The sequence below is a fragment of the Diachasma alloeum genome, unplaced genomic scaffold (assembly GCF_001412515.2).
Source record: "Diachasma alloeum isolate Michigan unplaced genomic scaffold, Dall2.0 Dall_scaffold_00315, whole genome shotgun sequence".
Classification (NCBI taxonomy): domain Eukaryota; kingdom Metazoa; phylum Arthropoda; class Insecta; order Hymenoptera; family Braconidae; genus Diachasma; species Diachasma alloeum.
In genome coordinates this window covers 558,556-582,430 of record NW_021680454.1, presented here as the reverse complement: position 1 = coordinate 582,430, position 23,875 = coordinate 558,556, and the positions used below count along the sequence as shown (strand labels likewise).

Below are 23,875 nucleotides of genomic sequence, written 5' to 3'. Positions count from 1 at the left end.
TGCTACTCCACCCGTGCCCGATGAGTGAAACGCGCGAGCGCCCAATCGTTTGGGCATTACTCGCTTCCATGGAGAATAGAGACCAGGAGGCCGAACTCATACTCATAACTCATAACTCATAACTCTTTATTTATGTAAATCAATACAAGGCATTTCTTTCTTGTCTATTTCGAATAAAGAATGTTGACAACTTGGCTTGCAAAACAGTATGCGTCCTACCACCCGTCCCATATATCCCCTCCAAGCGGCCGATAGTGATGTGACACTAGCGCCCTCGAGGTATTTGAAACCGGGTTTCAGGCGCATTATCGTAACCAATGTTCGGTGAAGTTGGCTGAGTTACCTAGGGTATTAGGCCGAATCTATAATCGACGTACGTCTTCTGTTTACGTCGCGTTGCAATAAATATAGATATATTAATTATCTTAGCGACGTGGTGCAAATGAATGACGCGCGCTTATTGTAGACTCTCCTTTAAGGCCAGTTGCGCAAGCAGCACAAGGAAGAAGAAGAAGAAGTAACCAATGTTCGGCCTCCTGGGCTCTATTCTCCATTCTTGCTTCGGTCAACTTGTTGTTTTGTGTTTGCAAGTGTAGTTAACACCCTCTCTGTTCTTTCGTGGGGGTTAATGGCACCAGTCATTTATAGGCAATTTGGTATTGAATGGGTGGGGAGATTGTGTGGGGCTAATTTTTACTGCTCCATAAATTAAATCGGGTAAGTCCAGTTTTTGATCTTTAATTTTTAATTTGTGAGATTTACACGCGAATTTCGAGCAATTTCTGTCAGTGGAAATTCACAGTTCGATGAAAAAATTAATGAAAAGGGAAAATTTCAGGTCAATTATTCCAGGGATCTTCAATTATAATTTGTTGGAAGTATAGAGTTGATTACTACTTTATCGACAACTGTTTTATCACGGATCCATATTATATCGAACCATGTATCGCCATCTAGCGTCGTAAGACTTTACTCGTGAATTATCTGGTTACTGGAAAACATATGCAAGTAAATCACAGTAATTACTCAAAGCAATCGGCGTAATTAATTGCCATCCTGGTTGTGGGCCCAGAGGGTTTGTCCAAGGATTCTGGCAAGCAAAGTTTTGTGAGTTTAACTATAAAACTCAGTTGTCTCAATAAGTCCGTGTTTTGAGGTTAGCCAAAGCCATCGTGCAAAAGGTGCAATTGCCTCGCCATGGACAACGAAGAAGACACGAGCAAATTGATAAACCTCAAGGGCTCAGAGAACTGGATGTTTTGGAAATCTCAAACCCAGGTAAACCTACTATTCCTCGGAGCCTTGGGACACGTAGACGGGACAAATCCCCGTCCAACGACCCCCGCTCCAGGAGCAGAGCCTGAACTCCTGTCTACTCACCAAGCAGATTTACGAACCTGGGGTAGAAAAGAAGCAAAGGCTCAACGATTCATCGCCAACACCCTCACTCTGTCAACATTGCTTCATGTGTTGCATTGTGACACAGCTCAGGAGATGTGGGACACGCTGAGGGGACTCTTCGAGAATAAAGCAAAGACTAGCATTCCCATACTCCTACAACGGCGGTTCAAGAACGAGCAAGACCCGAGAGAATCTCTAACAATTGACACAGCCAGTGTTGAGGACCTCGCAGACAGACTGGAAGTACTGGGTAAGCCAATTTCAGACAATATGATAATTACAAAGATATAGAATTTGTTGCTGCAAATTACACAGTCTCCAAAACATCTTGGGCACAGAATTTGATCAAAGAACTGTCAAAGGGTAAAATCTCACGTCCTAACTTACGAGTAGACAATCAAAGCGCGATTCAGGGGATTAAGAATGGGGTTTTTCATTCAAAGGGAAAACATGTAGACATAAAATACAAATACATTTGTGAAAAATTCAGTAGAAAGAAATTCAATGTGGAATACGTCGAAAATGAGGACCTACAGGCAAATATTCCGTGCAAGTGCCTAAATATTAAAAAAAAAAGCCCAAGAAAAATTCTTTGTAATGAAACTAACGACAGATAATTTCCATTTCCATTAAAAAATCCGAAAAAGTTATTTCATGCTATCATTAGAATTAATGCGCCTATTTGATATCATGAATTATCGTGTGAAGTCCATGAATGAAAGATGACTTTGGGATTGGAGCGTGAAATTTTAATTCACATGATGACTCGATCGACAATGGTCATCGTGAGTAGTTGCCCATAGATGTGAATGATACAGTGGTAGATGAGAAACATGAGAAAAAAATGTGAAAGAAAGGAAGATGTGGAGATGCTGAAGAAGTAGCGGGGGCCATAGCGCAGCGTCATGCAGAGTAATGACGCCGTCCGGTGAGACGCCCTTCCTATCCGTCTTCTTTTTTCTCTCCGTTTCTATTTCTCACTCTCTTGTGAGCGTCTTTGTAACAAAAAATCACTCTTTTATCTCTCGGAGAGTAGTTTGGGCGCCGATCGAGCGGCTCCAGAGCTACCGGGACTCCTGTTTCCCATTAATTCGATGACTCCATTAATGCGATTGTGGAAAAACAACGGAAAATTCACGGCAATTGGGCCGTGGAATATTTATTATCGTAAACAAAACTCGGGTATTGGTGGCGGGGGCTCGTAAAGTGAGAAACGTGAGTGAGTTCATTTATTTATCGTTCTCAAATAAATGTCAGACCCAAATCGATAAAGGCGGACGTTAACGAGGTCGTCGAATCAGTCGGTTGTGGTACAATGGAGGGTAATAATACAACTTATAAATTTGAAAAGTGTTAATTTCTGGTTGGGGGCTACACCCAGGGCAGAATGGGAATGGGGAATTTATGCGGTTTCTTCTATTTTGGGACGTACTTCAAAGGGTTGAACTACAATGCTAAAATAATCGAGCTAAAGTTTATGGTGGACTTCTGGGAAATTTAAGGAAAACCTGAAACATTGCGAAATGTGATTTTCATAAGTTTAATTGTAAACATCATTTCGTAAACTTGTGCTTCAATTCTATCCGTACCGTATCAATCCCAACATGTCTTAGACAAAATAAAAAATCTTGCCAACATGATAAGGAATGCACCCTCAACCCCAAACCAAACGAATCAATTCAATTAATTGAGAACGTTTGAGAAAATTTAAAACATTATGAAATGTGATTTTCATAAATTTAATCGTGTCCATTTCTCAAACTTGTTCGGTAATTCCGTCCATACCCCAACATACCTTAACCAAAATTAAAAAACTTGCCCACATGATAATGAATGCACCCTCAACCCCAAACCAAACGAATCAATTCAATTTATTGAATTTATTGAGAACGTTTGAGAAAATTTAAAACATGATGAAATGTGATTTTCATAAATTTAATTGTGTCCATTTCTCAAACTTGTTCGGTAACTCCATCCATACCCCAACATACCTTAACCAAAATAAAAGAACTTGCCAACATGATAATGAATGCACCCTCAACCCCAAACCAAACGAATCAATTCAATTTATTGAATTTATTGAGAACGTTTGAGAAACTTTAAAACATTATGAAATGTGATTTTCATAAATTTAATCGTGTCCATTTCTCAAACTTGTTCGGTAACTCCTTCCATACCCCAACATACCTTAACCAAAATAAAAAAACTTGCCAACATGATAATGAATGCCCCCTGAAACCCAAACAAAACGAATCAATTCAAATTACTGAGGGAGGATGAGAAAATCTAAAACATTACGAAATGTGATTTTCATAAATTTAATCGTGTCCATTTCTCAAACTTGTTCGGTAACTCCATCCATACCCCAACATACCTTAACCAAAATAAAAAAACTTACCCACATGATAATGAATGCACCCTCAACCCCAAACCAAACGAAACAATTCAATTTATTGAATTTATTGAGAACGTTTTAGAAAATCTAAAACATTATGAAATGTGATTTTCATGAATTTAATTGTGTCCATTTCTCAAACTTGTTCGGTAATTCCATCCATACCCCAACATACCTTAACCAAAATAAAAAAACTTACCCACATGATAATGAATGCCCCCTGAAACCCAAACAAAACGAATCAATTCACTTTATTGAGAAAGTGTTCTTCGCTCGCAATTCCCGAAAAGGGGTGTCAGTTTCACTTTTGGCCTCCGGAAGGTGAATCCCCGGACTGAACAAACAACCCCCCACGGTCAGAGATGCAAGAGCAACACGGTAGGGTGCTAAATGAAATTAGCACGGCATTTAGTCAATTTAGTCAGGCCTCGTCTGGACCGATCCCTCCGAAGAGGGAGTTATAAATTATTTGAGAGTGACTCGGCAAGTGCGCGTCAAGCGCTCCAACAGGTGTAAACGCCTCACGACAATGTTAACTCCTTTATTTATTCCCCATACACACTCCGAGGTACATTAGAACGAAAATGTGATGTCACTAATGAATTGAGTTTTGAAATCCGTGAATGATTTTTATTTCTACTTTTATGGGCACTTTGGGAGTGGCGTTTTCGGGCTCAAGGGGATGAGCGGATGAGATGAACGGGTGAAAAAATATGTATGAGGAGTGGAGAGGCGTGAAGACGTGGCGCCTGGCGCCGGTGCCGATGTATAAAGGGGTCCACTGATTTTTGGGGGAAAAAGGTACGAAAGGGATTGCTGGGGGGACGACCGTGAAAACGGAATGATGGTCGAACGTTTGGGGGAGTCGGAGATGAGGATGAACCGAAAAATTTCTCATTTCTCTAGTTTAGAACGTGTCAGAGGCACTGGTTCGCCCGCCGAGGGGTTATGAGCGACTTTGAGCTACCTGTCTCGATATCCATGGATAATCGATGAGTGACAGATCTTGTCCAGAAATTTTAATATTTTTTCGGCGCTCTGGTAGGGGCAGCCGTTTTGATGGTGTTTTTGAAATGATTTTTATATGATACGTGCGTGTAACCGCATGGGTTTCAGTTGACTATAGTCATCTTTGATTACAATGGAAATGTTGATTTTCACATAAGACACTGGGAGAAATCCTGATTTTTAAACATTTCTTCTAATTGACTTTTCTGCAATTTTTTTTTCTACTTTAACAAAATAACACAGCAAATCGAGATCATAATTTTGATCGATTGCATTACATTAATTTAAAAAAATAAAATATATTGGAAATTTTGGTGATAAAGAGATCAATCTGATGTAATGAAAAAAGTTCACTGACCCGAAAGAAATCGGGTACAGGAAAAGATGGAAAAGGTGGGAACCGACAAATCCCCGAGGACCGGAAGAGCGATATTATAAATAAATATTCGAATCCCTTCACCCCGAGAAGGAGGTCGTTTCGAGTAGGGGGGTCCATTTGGATCGAGACACGTGAGTATCATCGGTGTCGTGCCTCGGAAGCAATTATAACCGAGCCAGGTCGAATCCTCGTTCCAGAGGTACCTGTCGGCTTGTTTTATAAACGAGACTAGGGCCACATCGGGCCAACTACAAAGAGATCCTGTATTCCCATTTCCCGCCGCGGTTCACTCTCCACCTCCTCTTCCTCGTGGTTTTTTTTTACGCTTCACTTTCTTCAAATTTTGGCGGGAAATGCCGGCAATTCCACGCGATGAATTTTCTGTGTGTAAATTGCGCGTAATTGCTGGCTTGGTTTGAACAAATTTGCCATTGATCATTGCAGTTGGATATATTTCACACACGCATGACGTTTTTATGTCCCCTCAGATGTTACGTTACAAATTATCCATAGGAGACGAAAAAATTATGAAATTAATTTTCATTTTCCGCTCAAGAATTATTTTTTCATTTAAGAAACGAAAAAAAAGAGAACCCGTTTTGCCCCGACCCTTGAATGCAAATTTTTTATTAATGTTTTATTATTAATTACTTGGAGTTAATTAATATTAATTAGGATTAATGTGTTGATTTTTTCGTGGAATTAAAATTATTACAGATGTTAGTAATTATTCATTTGGGACAGAAAAATAATAAAATTAATGTTCTTTTTTCAGTTCAAGAATTATTTTTTCGTTTCCAAAAAGATAAAATAGGAGACCCGTTTTACCCCAGTCGTTAAAAAACATGAGAATAGTGATTTCACAGAATGAAAATTGTTTTAAAATTAATTATTCCCTGAATTTCGTAGGGAAAAAATTTATAAAATTTCCGATTTCCTATCAACCATGGAATATTTATTCATTTATTATATTTATTTATTTTTATTTTCATTCTTTTATTTTGTATTTTTGCATGGAATAAATCAACTAAAATTCAATTCCCATCATTCTCCCCTGAAATTACGAATTCTCACCGAAGAAATTCCTTGAAATTTTCTCCAAAAATTTTCTCCAGTAAAAAATACAACATTATTCCCCCCAAAAAATGCAAAAATTCCTGACTTACAATTCCGCGAATCGTGATGTACCGATGAAATCCTCTTTTACCCCGAAAAAAAATTCTCGCATAGCATTCCGTGCAGCAGAATATCGCGTGATTCGCCAGTGGATCCTAATCCTAAGCGAATCAACCGTGAAAAAAGTTGTGGATGAGACAGAGAGCAAACAGAATATGAAAGGTGCGGACTGGAGGGAAACAGAGAAATCTGCGGGAGTGGAAGGAGCGAAGAAATCGGAGAAAAATTATTTCAAAAAACGGAGAAGAGGCTGGAGGTGCGGCGCAGTCCGAAATCCGGGACACGCGAGGTGCGCGGAAAAATTTCGAGATTTCCAGGGCCCCCTAAACCCCGACAATTAATAATCACCGGCGATCGCCAGCGTGATGACGAATCAATACGAATGAATTCACCTCTTCATTCCGCTGTTAATGCAGTTGACTGGAGTCAGAGGGTCTCAGCAGCCGGAGGATAGTCACCGAGAGGAGACAACGTGAGGATAGAAATGAGAATGAGAAGAGGGCAGAAGTCAGAAGAAGAGAAAGACGAGAAACTGGCGCCGCACGCGGCAGCCTCAAAGGGATCCTCCACACGCCCATCTGTCTCCGCTCCGCCCCCATGCCCGCACACCGTATATACATCATGCAGGATCCCGAGTGGCGAATGAGAGAGATGCGTGGATGAGGAGAGAGAGATTACCAATAGTCTGACCACATACGGGAGTTTATCCAGTGTTGAATACTGGGAGAAAACCCCCCCAGGTGACGAACACTAACCCTCGGGGTGTATGTACTTCAATGTCATGTCATTTCGTGTGCAGATACTCGTAAAATACGATTGAAAAGTGAAATGTTATGGTTGCTACGGAGTTTTTGAATGGCTTGTTTTCAGTGCCAGGGGGAAAATTGAGGTTTTCGTCGTCGTATTTACGTGAAAAGGGCACTTTTCGTCACTTGTGCGTAAAGTTAAATTTTATGCGTGCGAAAAGTGGGAAAATAGGGGGCGACACTCGTGAGAAAAATGCTCTTTGAGCATTGAATGCGTAGCTCTCGCCGAAGGCGAGTGCTGCGCACCTGACACGGGTCAGAAACAATTTTACGCACTCGTATCGAAATATACTATTTGGACACTGTTGCCAAATTTTTGGCGGTGCGTTTTTATTAATATAATATATAATAATATATATTAATATAATATATATTAATATATATAATTTTACTGAAATTCAAAGAATTTCGTCATTGTCAAATATTTTATTTTTATTGCCAGGGGAGAAAATGAGATTATTTTTTAATACCTCCGTAAAAAATTCACTCTTTGACACTATTTCACAAATTTTTAGCTGAAATTTCTAATACATTTTTATTTTAAATTTTTATCATATTAGAATTCCACTGAACTTAAAAACTCGACATTAAAAATTCAAAATTCAAAATTTTACAGAAAAATCGATAGAAACTTCAGAAAAAAAATTCAATTCTCGATTTTAAATAAATGAAAAATTCTGCATAATTTGGTCCTGAATATTTATGTTTTGATTGAAAATTGAAGTAACATGAGGAATTCTTTCCTTTCCGCAGCTCAAAAATTTCGCATTTCCAGTGAAATCCTCAATTTGAGGATTTTTCCCCGAAATAGAACTCAGGATCATTCTCAAAAAATGTGCAGAAAGTAAAGCTTTACTCCCTCACACCACAACTGTCTTTTTTGGCTCGTCTGTCAACTCCAATTGACATTATTCCGCTACAAACGCCACTACCAGACCTAAACTCTGTTGTGACACTTTCTGAATAACTTGAGCCACACGCAGCACTAAGAATATACGATACTTCGGTGAAGAGTAAATAAAGTGGACTAGAACGACACCCGAGCCGCCAGCAACAACTACGATAAAAACCCTCCAACTTCAAACTAGAGCACACCGCGGCTTGTACTATCATTATTTGATGATTACACCTGTCCCTGCATTAGCCGCATGCTATAAGCTCTTCCCGTATTCTCTGTGATGATGTCTACTTTGAGTTGATTATCAATATCCACCTTCGTCGTTTCAAGCTGTGGGTTATAACGAGAGAGTATAAGAATTTTAAAATATCGAGCGAATCTCTGCTATCGGTCGCGACCCCTTGTTGAGGGCCTTGTTTCGAGTGGTCTCGCATTAGATCCGATCAATTAGCCCCTCATGTAGGGGTTTTCAATTGAAAACCCGAGTTGAAAACCCGAGTTTGTAGCAGCGCTGTCAGACAAGATATGAATGTTTTTTTGGGCTCAAATGAAAGAGCGGGTCGAGAAATGACGTGCTAGAGCCTCTAAACATGACAAATGTCTCGAAAGATGATATCTGTTTTGAATATCTCGAAATCTAAGAGAGATAGCAAAAATTTTCCTATAACCTTTTTAGTAGCGCTCCATTCGCTCTACAAAAAAGGTTATCATAAAAATTTCGCTATCTCCCTTGCATTCGGAAATATTTCTGGAAAACTCAACCAAAGACTAAATTGACTTAAACCGTTTGGCCACTTCGCTACTGATTTAAATCCGACGCAAATACTGGGGGAAGTCATGAAGTCATGAAGTGCTCACGTCATGAAGAGGACTAATTTAATTAAATAACACGTTAATATGATCTGATTTAAAAAAATGTTGAACAGGAAAAAATCTCACATTGAAATACTTGAGCTGAAATTAAAAAGACTATATTATTTCTCGTCAATGGGCATTAGCAAGTGCCAAACTCTTTCATTCTTCAACTCAGTGGATGTAATTAATCGATTTTTAAGTGGCCAAATGCCGCTGTTAGACGGGACTCTTTTGTTGACACGAGGGAATGAAGTGGAAATTTAATTTCTTGCGTTGTCATTATGATTTTACTATTTTTTACGGGTACTGGAGGCGTGCAGGGAGTGAGGGAGGCTGGTGGTCGAAGAGTCATGGTGAAGTCTGCCTAAATCCGACGAAAGGCGGGGGAACAGGTGGGTTTCTATTCATTGAAATTCACTTGCGACGATTGAGAGGTTTTTTTCTCATCTAATATTAATTTCGACATTATTCCAGACGCGATTTGGTTTCGACACAGAAAAAACGAATGTCTTTCACACATCTTTTGTGGACATTTTTCAGACACTGAAAAACGTTTGAATAAAATAAGAATTTGTCTGAATTTCAAACATGAATCAAGATGTTCAGACATCTGTTTAAGGACGCCCGAGACTAATTTAATTGAATAACGCGTTAAGGCGATCTCATGTTAAAATCCGTTGCAATATTTTATAACTAAAATTAAAAATATTATTGTTGATTCAACAACAATGACTCTTCCCCCAAAATCATTAAGGAAAAAAGAAATTTACGAAGTTCCGGAGTTCCGCTCCTTCGTTTTCTCATAATTGATCAATCTTTTGTCTTATAAAACTCCAAACGAACGCACCGAAGGAATCGAATGAACTCTCTGCGAAATGCTCGCCCCAGTGCTCCGGAGGCACCTTCCTCACGGCTCACTTAACCCACCCGTTTCTCGAAAACCCTCGCTCCTTAGCTGTTTGACTAATGAACCACCAGAGGCTGTGGGGCTGTATGCCTGCAAAAAGAAGATTACCTTCTCTCCGGCGGTGACTCCCGTGTGGAAAGGGTCAACCCCATGCGGAAGATGGATGTCAAGCGCTGAGTGAACCTGGCGCCCTGCGCTAAACCTTGAAAAAGTCTCATTAACCGAAAAAAATCAATACTGTTATTTTCAGATCATTTGACAACTTCGATGGTCAAAATTTTTGGTTAAATTAAAAATTTTTCTATTATTTTTGCTATTTTATTATCATTTTTTTAAATAACAAAATTTATAAAATTGAAATTACTATTTTAGGGCAGTTATTTCGTGACAGTTCGGAAAAATTTTAGAAAATTGAGGGGACAATTGAGAATTTATCTTTTAGTTCCGAATATTCGTGTTCAATTAAAAATTAAAAATTCAAGTTGTGATACTTCAGTCGTAGTTTAATTAACAACTTACGAGATTGTTAGTGAAAATGAGAATGATAATCATGATGAAGATATGTGATGACAGCTATGGGACTGTTACATAAACTGTTATTTATTAACAAATATAAATAACTCTGAAAAAAAAATTGAATTAAAAAAAAACAAAATACTAAATGAAAACAAATTTATAATAATGTAAAAAACTCCTAAATCCATTCGTAATAATTATATTCCATTTTCAAATAATAATAAATTCCTTCTAATCTAATCTAGAATTCGTCCTTGAAGCCGCTGCAGCCCCCTCAGCCGCCAGTGAAACCTCTTCCCCAGGAGGCCATCACCCTATTACCCCCAAATCCCCAAAAAACTGTTCACCCAACGCCCCCTCCCCATAACCCTAATTGATTGAAGCTGCGCCGAGTCGTTACCCCCCGATTTCATCGGAAAAACCATAACCTGAAAATTTTTTCTCATCTCCATTAAACACTTCCGTCGCTTGATTGATTGGCCGGTAACTAATGAGCCCCATCCAGAGCACATAACACGACGAGGGGGCGACGGGGGGGCCCCCTATCCCGCGCTAATTGCCCTTGGAGTAATATTCACCGGCAAAAAGAGCCAGGTAAAACACACAACTGGGCTGACCCCTTAGCGACTCCCCCCTCCATCGCCGGAGATCACAAAGACGAGCGGACCGCTTCCTGGCCACGACCTTCCCTTCGACCTTTCCGCGGAGGCTCTCCTCTCCTCTCCTCTTCACCCCCCCTCTCCGCCCCCTCTCTATCGCTCAGCTAATTCGCGCCTTTTCTCTCCATCTCGGAGGTTATGCGCAGAAAACTTTTTTTTAAGCACCAAAAAGGTTTACAAATATAAAATGCACCAAATAAAACATCAACCCAATAGAGAAATACAATATGTCATTAAAGCAGCTCTACCCTTCGGCCGGACCGATGTATTTCACAAATGTATTTGACATATTTAGCAAACGTATTTCACATTTTGCGAAATATTTTAGGGTAAAATATTCAACAAAATGCGTAGGTGAGGCATAATCTCATAGATTGATGCGATAACTCAAAGAAAAATTTGCAAATCGATTCTACAATGAATTTTCGTGTCGTTTTTTTCAAATTTAAAACAGAAAAATTTCCACCAACCGGGATTTTTTAATTTTTCAAAAATATTGTTATCATAAAAATATGAAAAATTCAGACACTTCTTTTCCCCCAAAAAAATCCGAATTATCTTATTACAATCAAATATACACTTCATATATATATATATATCAATATAAAATTCAGCAATTCAAACTAATTAACATTTTCGTAACTTTCGCCGAATCGTATTTTCAGCATTTCTATGAAATAAAAAGTGGAGCGTGTTAATAAAATTCGTATAGAACCCTTTGCGATTCCCCTTGGGCTTCTTTACAACGTCTGAAGGGAAACGCAACGTGTAGTTTTACATGGATCCGGCAATAAACGACGCCGCGGGCTCATAAGCTCGCCCAGTAGAAAAAAAAAAAGAGAGGATCGAGTCCACGAGAGTTGGGGCGAAAACGAGATCGCGAGGGACTCGCGTCGAAAACAGACAGTGTGAGGGATGTGTGGTGCCATTAGTAGCCGCGAGGTACGGTGAGGATTTCGGAGAGGGCCAAGAACTCCTAGAAATCCACCTACCCCCTTGGGCACTGGCGTTGGTTGACCAACCGAGGGGCCAATTACGCCTGTGAAAATAGGCCCGAACGGCAGATTAGCTGATGCTAGTATAGTCAGAAATTCTCCGGGCATTACCATTGCAGATGATGGGGAAAAAATCTGGTTGGTGTTGCCAAAACACGTTGACAGCATTTATCAATTCTTCGTGAAATCCTTATTTTTTGGAGGATTTGGTGGAGAATATTTTAGCTGTTTTTGATAGTAAATTTGCATTATGCTTTTGAATCGATATTTTGCACTCCAATTAATCATTCCAGATTATGTGATAAAAATTATTCACTAAATGAGAATTATTCAAATGTAAGTTTCGGATTTCTTGTGTTATGTGAATTTATTATGATGCAAAATGTCAGAATATGTCACTTTTCTTTAATTCTTCGCTAATAAATCGATGGAATTAATTTTTTTCCCTAATGTAGGTATTGTTGAGTCTTATCAATCGACATTAATTAAAATTTAATCCGTATATTATATTTTGGAATTTTTGAATTTGTTTCAAAATCGTTGTTCTAATTTTTTGAATAATTTTCAAAAATTTTGCATTTTATTCAATAATAAATTCCCTGATTTGATTTTTATGATGATTTTTGGAAATTCAGAATTTTTCGATTTATAAAAGAATTTTAGAAATTATTCTCATAGCATTCAACAGTTTCTTGATTTTCCATATTTTGGAAAATTTAATTCCACCGATTACTTGAATAAAAAAACAAAGATTAAAATTGATTCAGCAATCATTAAAACCTACTTCAACTTCACTTTCATCAAATATTAAACTAAATTAAAAATACAACACAAATGATTAAAGAAGAAATATAATTGAAATTAGTAAAATGATACTAAACAATATTTACAAGCATATTGCTAATTTATTACCAAAAAACTATACTACATTAGTATAAAAGCAATTTCCCGCGGGATTTTCAATCTAGATTTTCAATCCATCATTTATTTCTAAAATGTACGAAAGTCTGAAATGTAATACATTTGAAATTAAAATGAAGAGAAGGAAGCCTCTCTCACTTAAATGATGTCCTGTCCACTAAAATAAGAAAGACAACCCGTTTAGCCCCATTAGCTTCCAGGATTGCATTTCACAGAACAATGCATTTTTCATTTGACATGACACTCTCAGAAACGTACGTACACCCCATGCGACTGTGGATACTCTTCCCGCCAAAAAAATGGCAAAACCAAAAAAAAAAAAAACAGAAATGTACTTCCAACCGCTTACGGAGGTTGGCGTGACAGCCTTCGGCATGGTGGGGCAGATGCATAGCAGCGCGGGTTGACATCGCACGCTGCGGGCTAGCGTGGGTCGTGGGTTTCGCTCCTTCGGGTCTCTCTCTTTTCAAAGCAATACGTCCCTGCCGCACACGAACCCCGTTTGGACGCTCACGCACGTCCGTTTCGTGGCTCACGGCACGCACATTTCCAGGCAATAGCGCATATAGACGAAAAAAATGAGAGACAACCGACGAAAAAAAAAATACGCTAAATAATGACAAAGGAAACATAACACTTTTCCTTCAGACGTTGGCACTCGGCTGTGGGACCAGCAGAATATGACTCGCGCTGCAGACAATTCCACGAATAAGTTGCAGGTTGAGTTGACTGAGCGAAAACTTTTTCCCAGAAATGAATATGTCGGGGGTATTTTTGACGAATTGATTTCGGAAAATAGAGTGGCTTTCGGATTTGGGGAAAAATAGACATGAAGTTTCAAGTTTTACGTAGAATTCACGGACATTCAGGAGTTTTTCAGGGAAACATGAATATTCAGAAACAAAATAAGATGAATTTTTAATTTTTCCTTGAATTTCCCTGATTTTTCTGAATTTTCACGGAATAATTGAACTGAAAAATCAAGTATTTTATTGATTTCTAGATCATTTGAACGGAAAATCAATGGAATATTTGATTTTTCAATGACAAGATTTCCTGCAATTTCAGTGGAACTTGAACGCGATAAAAATTTCCGGAATAAGGCACGGAAAATTCAGACGAAAATTTTTAACAGTGGATTCGCGGTGGGTAATTAAATTAACAATTGTTGACAAATATTTTCTCATATTTTTTCATTTCTCACAAATCCGTAATTTTTGGAAATAAACCAAATGAAAAATTCCAATGTTTTTTAATTATATGCAATAGATGATGACATTCCATTTGTTTATTAAAAAAAACATTCTCGGAATCTCAAAACCCATTATTTTCACGATGCAACTAAATAACTGGCCATATTCTGGGTCCAATAAATTCAAGCAATCATTACTGGCTAAAAAATTCACCGACCGAGGCCTGGAATACACCCCACGATTGTCTGTGACATCAATAAATAATCCACAACCACGACAATGGAAAAACACCCGAGGATTTTTCAGCTGCCCAAAAACTCATTCTTAAGATATCTTTATATCTTGACTCTTAAAAAAAGGTATTACTTATCATAATAAATATTTTTTACATTTTTTAAATGCATAAATAAATTAAGAAATAATAATGGTCATAATGAATAATACTTTTTTTTCTGACAAAAAAATCGTGAACAAGAAATTTTTATGCATGTGTTTGTCGAAGAAGATTCAAATTTTTTTTAGAAAATGTGCGAATGTCTAGACAATCCATGAATTTACTCAAATTTTCTGTGAAACCGGAAGATTTTCTTGAATTTTCTAAAAAGCCGGAGAATTTTTCCGTATTTCGTCGAATTTTCTAAAAAAAACCTAGAAATTTCTAGAAATCCGACAGATAGCGCTGGCCATTAGTGCCAACTCCGCGAATAACCCCGAACATAAAATAAAATTCCACATAAAAAAAACTCCATTCGGAAATAAAAAAAAAATTCAAAAATGTCTGACTTCCAATGAAAAAAATTTTGCGCCGATGCAATGAAGAACAATTTCACTCAGAATAAAACCCAATGTGCCATTCTCATGAACCACCTCAAGATCCTCGACTATAGCCAGCGCGATCTCACCCACACGGAGAGAAATATTCAATAAAAATTACGTATCTTTTCCGTAATTCCGGAGCGAAATGTGGTTGTACGAATTTTTACGGACCTATCACGGAATTTTTCCGGGGCGTTCCGTAATTTTCATCTGAATCTCCTGTGAAAAATTACGATATTGTCACTTAAATTTTCTGATTTTAAATTTTCAAATTCCGTAATCGGTGAGTGAATTGTGAGTTCCGTAATTTTCATCTGAATCTCCTGTGAAAAATTCCAATACTGTCACTTAAATTTTCTGATTTTAAATTTTCTAATTCCGTAATCGGTGAGTGAATTGTGAGTTCCGTAATTTTTACTGAAGATTTCTCTCGGCGCAGTAATGATCAGCACCAGTCATTTTGGCCATCGGAGGCAGACTGAAGCGTTGTCACAGACCTCCTCCCTGGCCCTGGCGTTTATACGACGACATGGAATAGTAATGAGGGCCAGAGATACAAGGCGTGCCTTCCCCCGCGCCGGGAACCCACTGGCGAGGACGACGATGCGTCGTCACGCGAGAACGCAACCAGCTGACGTTCTCGTCGGGTCCCTCTTTTGTCCGTGGCCGACAGTCTAGTGCTCGTATGCCATTGCAGTCTATCCATACCCCGGTGTGCGGTGTAACGCACACAGCCGAAGCCCTCTCTCTCTCTCTCTCTCTCTCTCTCATCCGAATAGAATAGGTTTTTTCACAGCCCGATGTTCATGCGTCCACTCGGGAGTTGATAAAATAAAAAGAGGGACGGGACGTCGCGAGAGGATCGAGCGCGAGGGGTGACACCATGGGGGTTTTATATCACCCTGGAACTCCAGGCTGCGGCCAGCGAGAGATCTATTTGTGACACCGATGACTCGATAAGGGGCGCAATTGAGGGATAGAGGTAAATGCGGGGGTCATTAATCATTCGAGGTCTCAAGTACCAGAGCTGGGGAACTATGCGCCGGGAGTTGTGGATTGTTTTTTTCCGAGGTATCTTGTATCACCTCTGGAAATTATATACCCGCATGGGGTCTAGTGGGGAAAATTGTTGGTGATTTTTTTACGGGGATGTAATGAATATTATAATTCTAGGGGGAAGGGGAATTTCGTAATGAAAATTATTCGTCGGGAATTTTTGGAAGCCTTCAAATTTCTGCTACCCAAAAATCCGAATTCAATAAAATGATATGAAACGATGAATTATATACAATAAAATCAGATGATAATTTATTATCAAAAAAGCTCTACTATATTAATATAAACGCAATTTCCCACTAATTTTTTTCTTCGACGAGTCCTTCATTTTATTTCATATATATTGCAACAAAGAATAAATCAACTGATGGGCATTTTCTTGACTCCTCGTTTCGTCGATGATTAATTTCCATCCATTTCCCCTCCCTTTCCGTTTCCCCGACGTCTCAGTACATCTCGGCACATCAAGAAGTCCGAGATACAATTAACTTTCGTCAGACCCCGCAGAGGTACCCCGTCAGGTACTTCTCCTTTTTTAGGACGCGAGAGACAGGGAAAGCCGGAAAGACGCTGAAAATTAGGGACAGGAGTGAGGTCGTGTGCTCGGCAACATCCGCCGGTCTTTCGTGGTCTTTCATCCGACCCACAAAAAAATATAAAAGGGACAACCCCGGAGCTCTCGCACAGGGGCTGCTCTCTGCCACACCCTTTAGTGTGCACATCCTTCCGCCCACCCTGGTGCCATGTCACTTTTTTGACGTCTACCTATCCTCGAGAATCGTCTTGTCTCGGCGGGTGCGTTACAGATACACCTTTTGTCTAGAATTTCTGAAACAGGTTGGCTTTTTAGCATTAGTTTCAGGCAGTCAACTGTCGTTGGAGAAGTCGAGTCGGGACGATTTTCCCCCCTCGCTCGCGATAATTGTCGCTTTCCTTCTTTGCTTCGCTCCGGAGAACAGGGGGTGAACGCCGCGATGACTTGGGGGACGGAGAGGTCAAATTGCTGAACAATTTTTTTACATCCGTATTGATCCGGTGAATTTGTAATGGGGATGGACATGAGCCTGGAGTCGTTTCAATGGAAATGTTTTTTGTGGGATCGTTAACATGTCTAATTATCAACTTTCTAGATGATAAAGTATTTATTTGGGTTGAGAAACCTTTTGTTTACATTAAGATTTACTTGAGAGAAATTAACAAATTTAGTAGAATGAAATTTAATGGCTTTTACAAAACTTCAATTCTTGGCAGGAAAAAATATAATTTGTTTTACGACAATAATTTGGTCTGGGAGAATTCCATAGGTTTATATCATGGAAAGAATACATTGACGAGGAGAGAATATTTTTTTCATAAAAAAATTGTCCCCTCGAAATTATTTAATTTTGTTGATGACAGTTTTCGGAAAGAAATTGTTGTTTTCTCTTGGAATTGTCGTTTGATCGATGAAAAGTATAAGTGTTTATTGAGCAAAGATATACACTAGAATTAATTTATTTACCCGAAAGACAAATGTCTCACGAGAACAATTACTACTACGAAATTTATCATGTTTTGGTGGAACCTTTTTTTTGTCTGCATATTTATTTGGTTTAAGTAGACCCGCGAATAAAAATGAAGTTCTAATTTCAATAGTATTTGAATAGATATTTTTTAAAATGTAAATACAGTTTATTTATTTCGAATAAACCATGTCTCCAGGAAAAATCCTAAAATTAATAACTTATAATTTGTAAATTTAAAAATCCAGTACCAAATTACGCAAAATTTTCAATCAACTGAAAACCTGAGAAATTATTTATCCGAATTCTCTTCATTTCTATTGATCATCTCATATTATCTCATATTATTTGATATCAAATAATGAAATTTAACGAAGAAATTCCTTGGAATTTTCATAGAAACACTTCAAACATTTCAAATTTATCAACCTCTCTGTTTTCAAACTCGCCATAAAAATGTGTGTCTGCGTAACCATTCAACGTTTCCCCTCGGAGGGTGGTGCCACCCCGAATCCCCAAACAAAACCCTTCACTCTCACTCTCCCGACCCCTCACTTCCCGGAATTCCCATTTCCAGACATCGAAAAAAGTGACACCCCCCGGGCGATGTATCGTCGCAAGATCCCGCCGTGATCCGCAAAAAGGTGGCGCTGATGCTAAATATAGGAAACCATTGCCGCCTCGGGTAGGCACACGGCAATATGCCGAGAGAACGCGGTCAAACGGATTGTTTGCGGGCGACGCCCACCCATATTCGCCCTGGCTTTTACAACCCAAGCAGTAAAGTACTAAAATTATGATCCATGCGCTTGTCACTGCTCCAGGCAACGCGAGTACTCGAGGCCAGTCGCCATGCAGCCCTCCCCCTTCCCCTCCCCTCCTCCTAACATCCAAAAAACGTCGGCCGAAAGTCAAACAGAGCAGCGAAACGCGAAATCCAAGGGGACAGCCAGTCCCTAAAATCGATTGAATTAAAGTGTCACTGAAAGGGTGGTCCTATCAGCTTTAGGACCAACTCCTCTTTGATTCTGAAGTAGACGTGTTCAACCAATTTCCCTCACTTCAACCCGCGGCTTAATTGAACGAGGCATTTTATTTAACACAGTCCCCCGCACTCTGGATACCAGCTATTTACCTCAATTACGTAATTTCACTGTATACAAAACGACCACACGAAAGAGAGAGGCCACGTATTATTCCAAGAATGGGGCATATACCACTCTCTAAACCCAGTGGTTGATCACTGTGGTATGTGTTGGCTTGCTTGATGACACGTGTTTGTGCACATTCAGTTTAGTATGTAATTAGCTGTGTAATTTTGCTGTATGGGCAGAGTCACCCCATTGGCCTAGTCCCAATATACCCCCATGAGCGTTGATGACACTGGAGACCTCGGTTTTCGCATCTAACGGAAGAACAAAACTCATCTTCGTGATGAAACTGTCCTTTCTTGTGGCCAGATAATTCCAAATTGCGACAGCAGCTCGAAGCGTCATTATCTCTCCTACATTTTACGTTCAGTTGACTGTCATGAATGGCGTGAAAGCGTCGAAGGGACTTTCTCCCCTACCTGTGTTGGACCTCAGAGGAGAGTTCCATCGGTGAGATCAAGCCTCAAAACTAAGGACAAGCGGAAAGAGTCTTCCCTTTCTTGATCCGTTGGTCCGATCGGTTCTGTTGTCGCTTTCGAGAAGGTTTGCTTGATGGCACCTGTTCGTGCACACGCAGCTTGGTATGTAATTAGCTGCGTAATTTTGCTGTATGGACAGAGTCACCCCATTGGCCTAGTCCCAATATACCCCCATGAGCGTTGATGACACTGGAGACCTCGGTTTTCGCATCTAACGGAAGAACAAAACTCATCTTCGTGATGAAACTGTCCTTTCTTGTGGCCAGATAATTCCAAATTGCGACAACAGCTCGAAGCGTCATTATCTCTCCTACATTTTACGTTCAGTTGACTGTCATGAATGGCGTGAAAGCGTCGAAGGGACTTTCTCCCCTACCTGTGTTGGACCTCAGAGGAGAGTTTCATCGGTGAGATCAAGCCTCAAAACTAAGGACAAGCGGAAAGAGTCTTCCCTTTCTGGATCCGTTGGTCCGATCGTTTCTGTTGTCACTTTGTAGAAGGATGCGTGAGTACGGCCCGGGGGTAATGCGGGTCTTCAGTCGTCACTTCCGGTTCTCACGGGAGGCGCAGGAGAGAGGAACGTTATGTAGAAAAACGACAAGACAATGTTTCGTGGTTTGTTATATGACTTGTGAAACAGAAGGATCGACAAGTGTGACGGCCTCTCTGTTAACACTGGCTGGAGAGATCAACGGTGAGTGTAAATTGCCCGCCGGCACTTGATGAGCATCAGATAAGACTAACAGTCAACAAGTTGTTACTTTCCCCAACTATCAGAAGACTTGTTACTAATTGCCAGGGCTGCCTCTGTCAATACAGCGATTTCCATATCCCTTGGCGTTGCTGAAGGAACCGGGGATCCTGAAGTGTCAAGGTCGACACTCGAGGGACACCCGTCCCTCCGACCAACATCCATCAAAATTGCTTGTCCTAATGGTAATAGCCACCTTGAACAGGTATGCCACTCGACAAGTGTTTGTGTACCCTCGGCAAGGTGATATGCAGATTCCGGACTGATGGCACCTGAGAGGAAACCGGGCAGAGTCACAGGCTGCTCCATATAATACAAAGCAAAATCAGTAATCCTCGCGGATCTGGGTAAACAAGGCATAAGCACAGGATTCAGAGTTGGACTTGCCGGTGGGCGTGGCGAGACCATACTTCTCAAATTCGGATCTCACACGTCTCCCCACTTCACTCATCCCACCCCACCTGTAAAAATACATGACCTCATTGGTCATGATCGCGTCTAATTCATTCAACATTCGTCCACTGGAGCCAACGCTGAAGCTGTTTCCTCCCGTATCAGCATCCAGATGTCTTTAGAAAAAAATGTCCCGATAAATTCCAGTGATTCCGGGGGCTGTAACCACAGACTAGTTTACCAAGCTTCCGGAATCAGTTTAGCAGCATGAAAAAGCTCGCTTCCTCGATAACACACGTGGAAGCACCAGAAAAAGGCGCAGGATGGAGCTTAGAAAAAAAATCTCCCACCAGTTGGATTTTCACGTATGGGAGATACTCCGGCTACCACAGGAGATACGACCCCCGGCGATGAGGATGTCGTGTGACGATCGTTGCTGGGATTCAGGTAAGGCGAGAACAGCTTCTCCACTTGTCCCTCTGGGTATAGCAGTGGGCGGAGACGGATCGCGATCAACGCCTGCTGGATACCATAATGGCCTCCGAGGATCCAATTGTTCGGTCGGACGTCATGGCGCCCCGGGTGGGGAGAGCCAGCGCGGACCAATCGGGCGCGAGCGCTGCGGCGCAGTGGGCGGAGTCGACGGTGGCGGTACGCAGCGGACACCAGGTGAACCGGATGAACGAGCTCGGGGAGAGGCTCAGGCTTCATTATGTATCATTATACCGGTCCGCGCCGCGCGGTGTGCACTGCAGTTACTGGCAAAGACGCGCGTGTGTGGTTCCCCTTGTTTTCAGCCTTACCTTCTAAACGCTACGACGTGCTCAAGCGAAAAATCGTGAACGTGACGCTTATATTCGATTCTTGTTGCTCCCTCTGATTCCTCAACAACATACGTGACGGTCTAATACTGGTGGATATCGTTGTTTTTTTTTCTTTATCTTGATTTTTTTGTTCTGTTGGTTATTTTTCTTTTTTGAAAAAAAAAAAAAAACGGGTGAAAAAAAGCTCAGTGATAAGTTTGGTGCCGAGAATCTTGGATATATCAATCGTGGAACTCCAGTGAACCGAGACAAGTTGATCGGTTTGGCGGATTGTTCTCCTGGTGGATTCACTGGAGTAAGTCAGGAGACAGTTGAGGTGTCAATAGTGCCTGAACACTGACGGATTACTTGGATTGATGTTGATAATTGGGCAGTGATTTGTCCAGAGTGTCATCTTGGTGAAAATTGGAGGGATTATCGGGTTTAGGGTTGAAAGTGAATTCGGTGATTCACGCGGCTGTTTGCCGACGGCAATTATCGCAAATGGCTGGTACGTGAATGCTAGTTATACACCGTGGATACCTCTGATGACCCTTCAATCTAGCACTTGTGATAATCACTATTGATTATTTTTGGATTCTCTTTTGGTGAATACCAACATTCGCCCCTGGCGCTTCAAGAAGTGAATACTGTGATTAAAATTATTATTTTTAATCGATTAATTGCACTGTGATAACGACTCATCGAGAACATGTGGAGATCACCAGTTATCCGCGAAGCTCCAACTGACATCCGGACGATAGCGAGCTGACGCAGGGCGTTCGGACAATTGTTCATCGAATTGATAATCAAAGCTTGAAATTAGGATTAATCGCGTGTGAAGGAGTGGACTTGAGGCATCCGTCGGGTGTTGATGTGTGTGACAAGTGTCCAGTGACATGACAGCCGTGTCCCCAAGGAATAACACCATAAATCAAAGCATCGGCATCGATTCGTGTCAGTGATTTATCGAAAACCAATCGGTGACAGATGCCCAAGAGGACCAGTTGGACCAGCGGTGATACGAAAATTTCCCAAATAATCTAGTTATTTTAAACCCTTCGAGAAGACCGCCGACGCGCAAGCTCGGCAGGCCCCAAGATTCGGGCTCCGTGCGGCTTCAGGGTCGCCGCGACGTCGGCAAGTGCCGTCTACGGCGTCGACGTCGCTACTAAGGTGGAACGTCCGGGCAGCACGACGACGCTCAATTTCACGGATCTGGGGAGCCCATTCGGGGCGGGCGACCCCTGTCCGTCGAGTACCCCGACCCCCAACAGCATGTCGGGCGGTGGTGGACCAACATCTGGTGGTGGTGGTACAACCACCGGTGCTGGGGCTAATTCCGATATGGAGCAGCATTTACACCACGGAATTGGCTCAGTCACACCAGGACCACCTGGTAACGGGGGTGACAGTGCGTCTAGTACACCAGTATCGCAGTCTGGTAAAAGTGCATTCATCGAATTGCAGCACAATAATCTTTACAATCCAGCGAGTTTGAGGGGTGGCTACCCTGGTGGACACAATGTGTCGGGTGGCCATCAGTTCTCCCATCAAGTTGGCTCACTCAGTCATCAGGGTAGTGGTCCGGGTAGTGGTAATCAGCAGCATGCCGATGCTGGCTTTCCAAGCCCAAGATCGGCGCTTGCGGGCTATCCCTTTGCACCCATGCACCAGCATAATTATGGATATCATCTTGGTTCATATGCACCACAGTGTCCCTCACCGCCCAAGGACGGTGAGTACCCCAACTGTATGTATTCGCAGACATTTTTTCATACCTTATGTAGTTTTTAAATTCTCAAATTTTTAATGATACAACTAAATTAATAAGTTGCACGAAAAAAAAATTACTTGATTCAAGTATACTTAATACTTGATTCAAGTATTTTTTTCCGTGTGGGACAACTGAAGACGCTTTCCTTCCGTCAACGTGCGTCAATATAAAGAATAGTACATAATTGAGTCAAGTATACTTTATGCTTGAATCAAGAATAATATATACTTGAATCAAGTATTTTTATTCCGTGTGGGACAACTGAAGATGCTGTCCTTCCGTCAACGTGCGTCAATATCAAGAATAATATATAATTGAATCAAGTATACTTAATACTTGAATCAAGTACAATATATTTAAATAAAGCATAAAATATACTTGATTCACGTTTTTTTTCCGTGTGGGAGAATTGAAGCCGCTGTTGACCTTCCGTCAACGTGCGTCAATATCAAGAATAAAATATAATTGAATCAAGTATACTTTATACTTGAATCAAGTACAATATATTTAAATAAAGCATAAAATATACTTGATTCACGTTTTTTTTCCGTGTGGGAGAATTGAAGCCGCTGTTGACCTTCCGTCAACGTGCGTCAATATCAAGAATAAGTCAATATTAAGTATACTTGAATCAAGTATACTTAATACTTGAATCAAGTACAATATATTTAAATAAAGCATAATATACTTGATTCACGTTTTTTTTCCGTGTGGGACAATTGAAGCCGCTGATGACCTTCCGTCATCGTGCGTCAATATCAAGAATAATATATAATTGAATCAAGTATACTTTATACTTGAATCAAGTACAATATATTTAAATAAAGCATAATATACTTGATTCACGTTTTTTTCCGTGTGGGACAATTGAAGCCGCTGATGACCTTCCGTCAACGTGCGTCAATATCAAGAATACTATATAATTGAATCAAGTATATTATGCTTTATTTAAATATATTGTACTTGATTCAAGTATTTTTTTCCGTGTGGGAGAATTGAAGCCGCTGTTGACCTTCCGTCAACGTGCGTCAATATCAA

The 23,875-nt window shown here is 40.5% G+C and overlaps 1 protein-coding gene across 3 annotated transcripts in view; it reads left to right on the top strand.

Annotated features, from left to right (window-relative positions):
• Positions 1-468: 468 nt before the first annotated feature.
• Positions 469-23,875, top strand: part of LOC107040059 (homeotic protein distal-less) — a 75,604-nt gene continuing 52,197 nt past the window's right edge. For 2 of the 3 annotated variants that reach the window (XM_015259982.1, XM_015259980.1), the window contains exon 1: positions 21,024-22,813. In XM_015259982.1, the coding sequence (XP_015115468.1) occupies positions 22,339-22,813 (475 nt within the window). In that variant the 5' untranslated portion in view covers positions 21,024-22,338. Of the gene's footprint in view, positions 718-838; positions 1,652-21,023; positions 22,814-23,875 lie in introns of those variants that run through there. The other variant, XM_015259981.1, reaches the window with a different exon arrangement.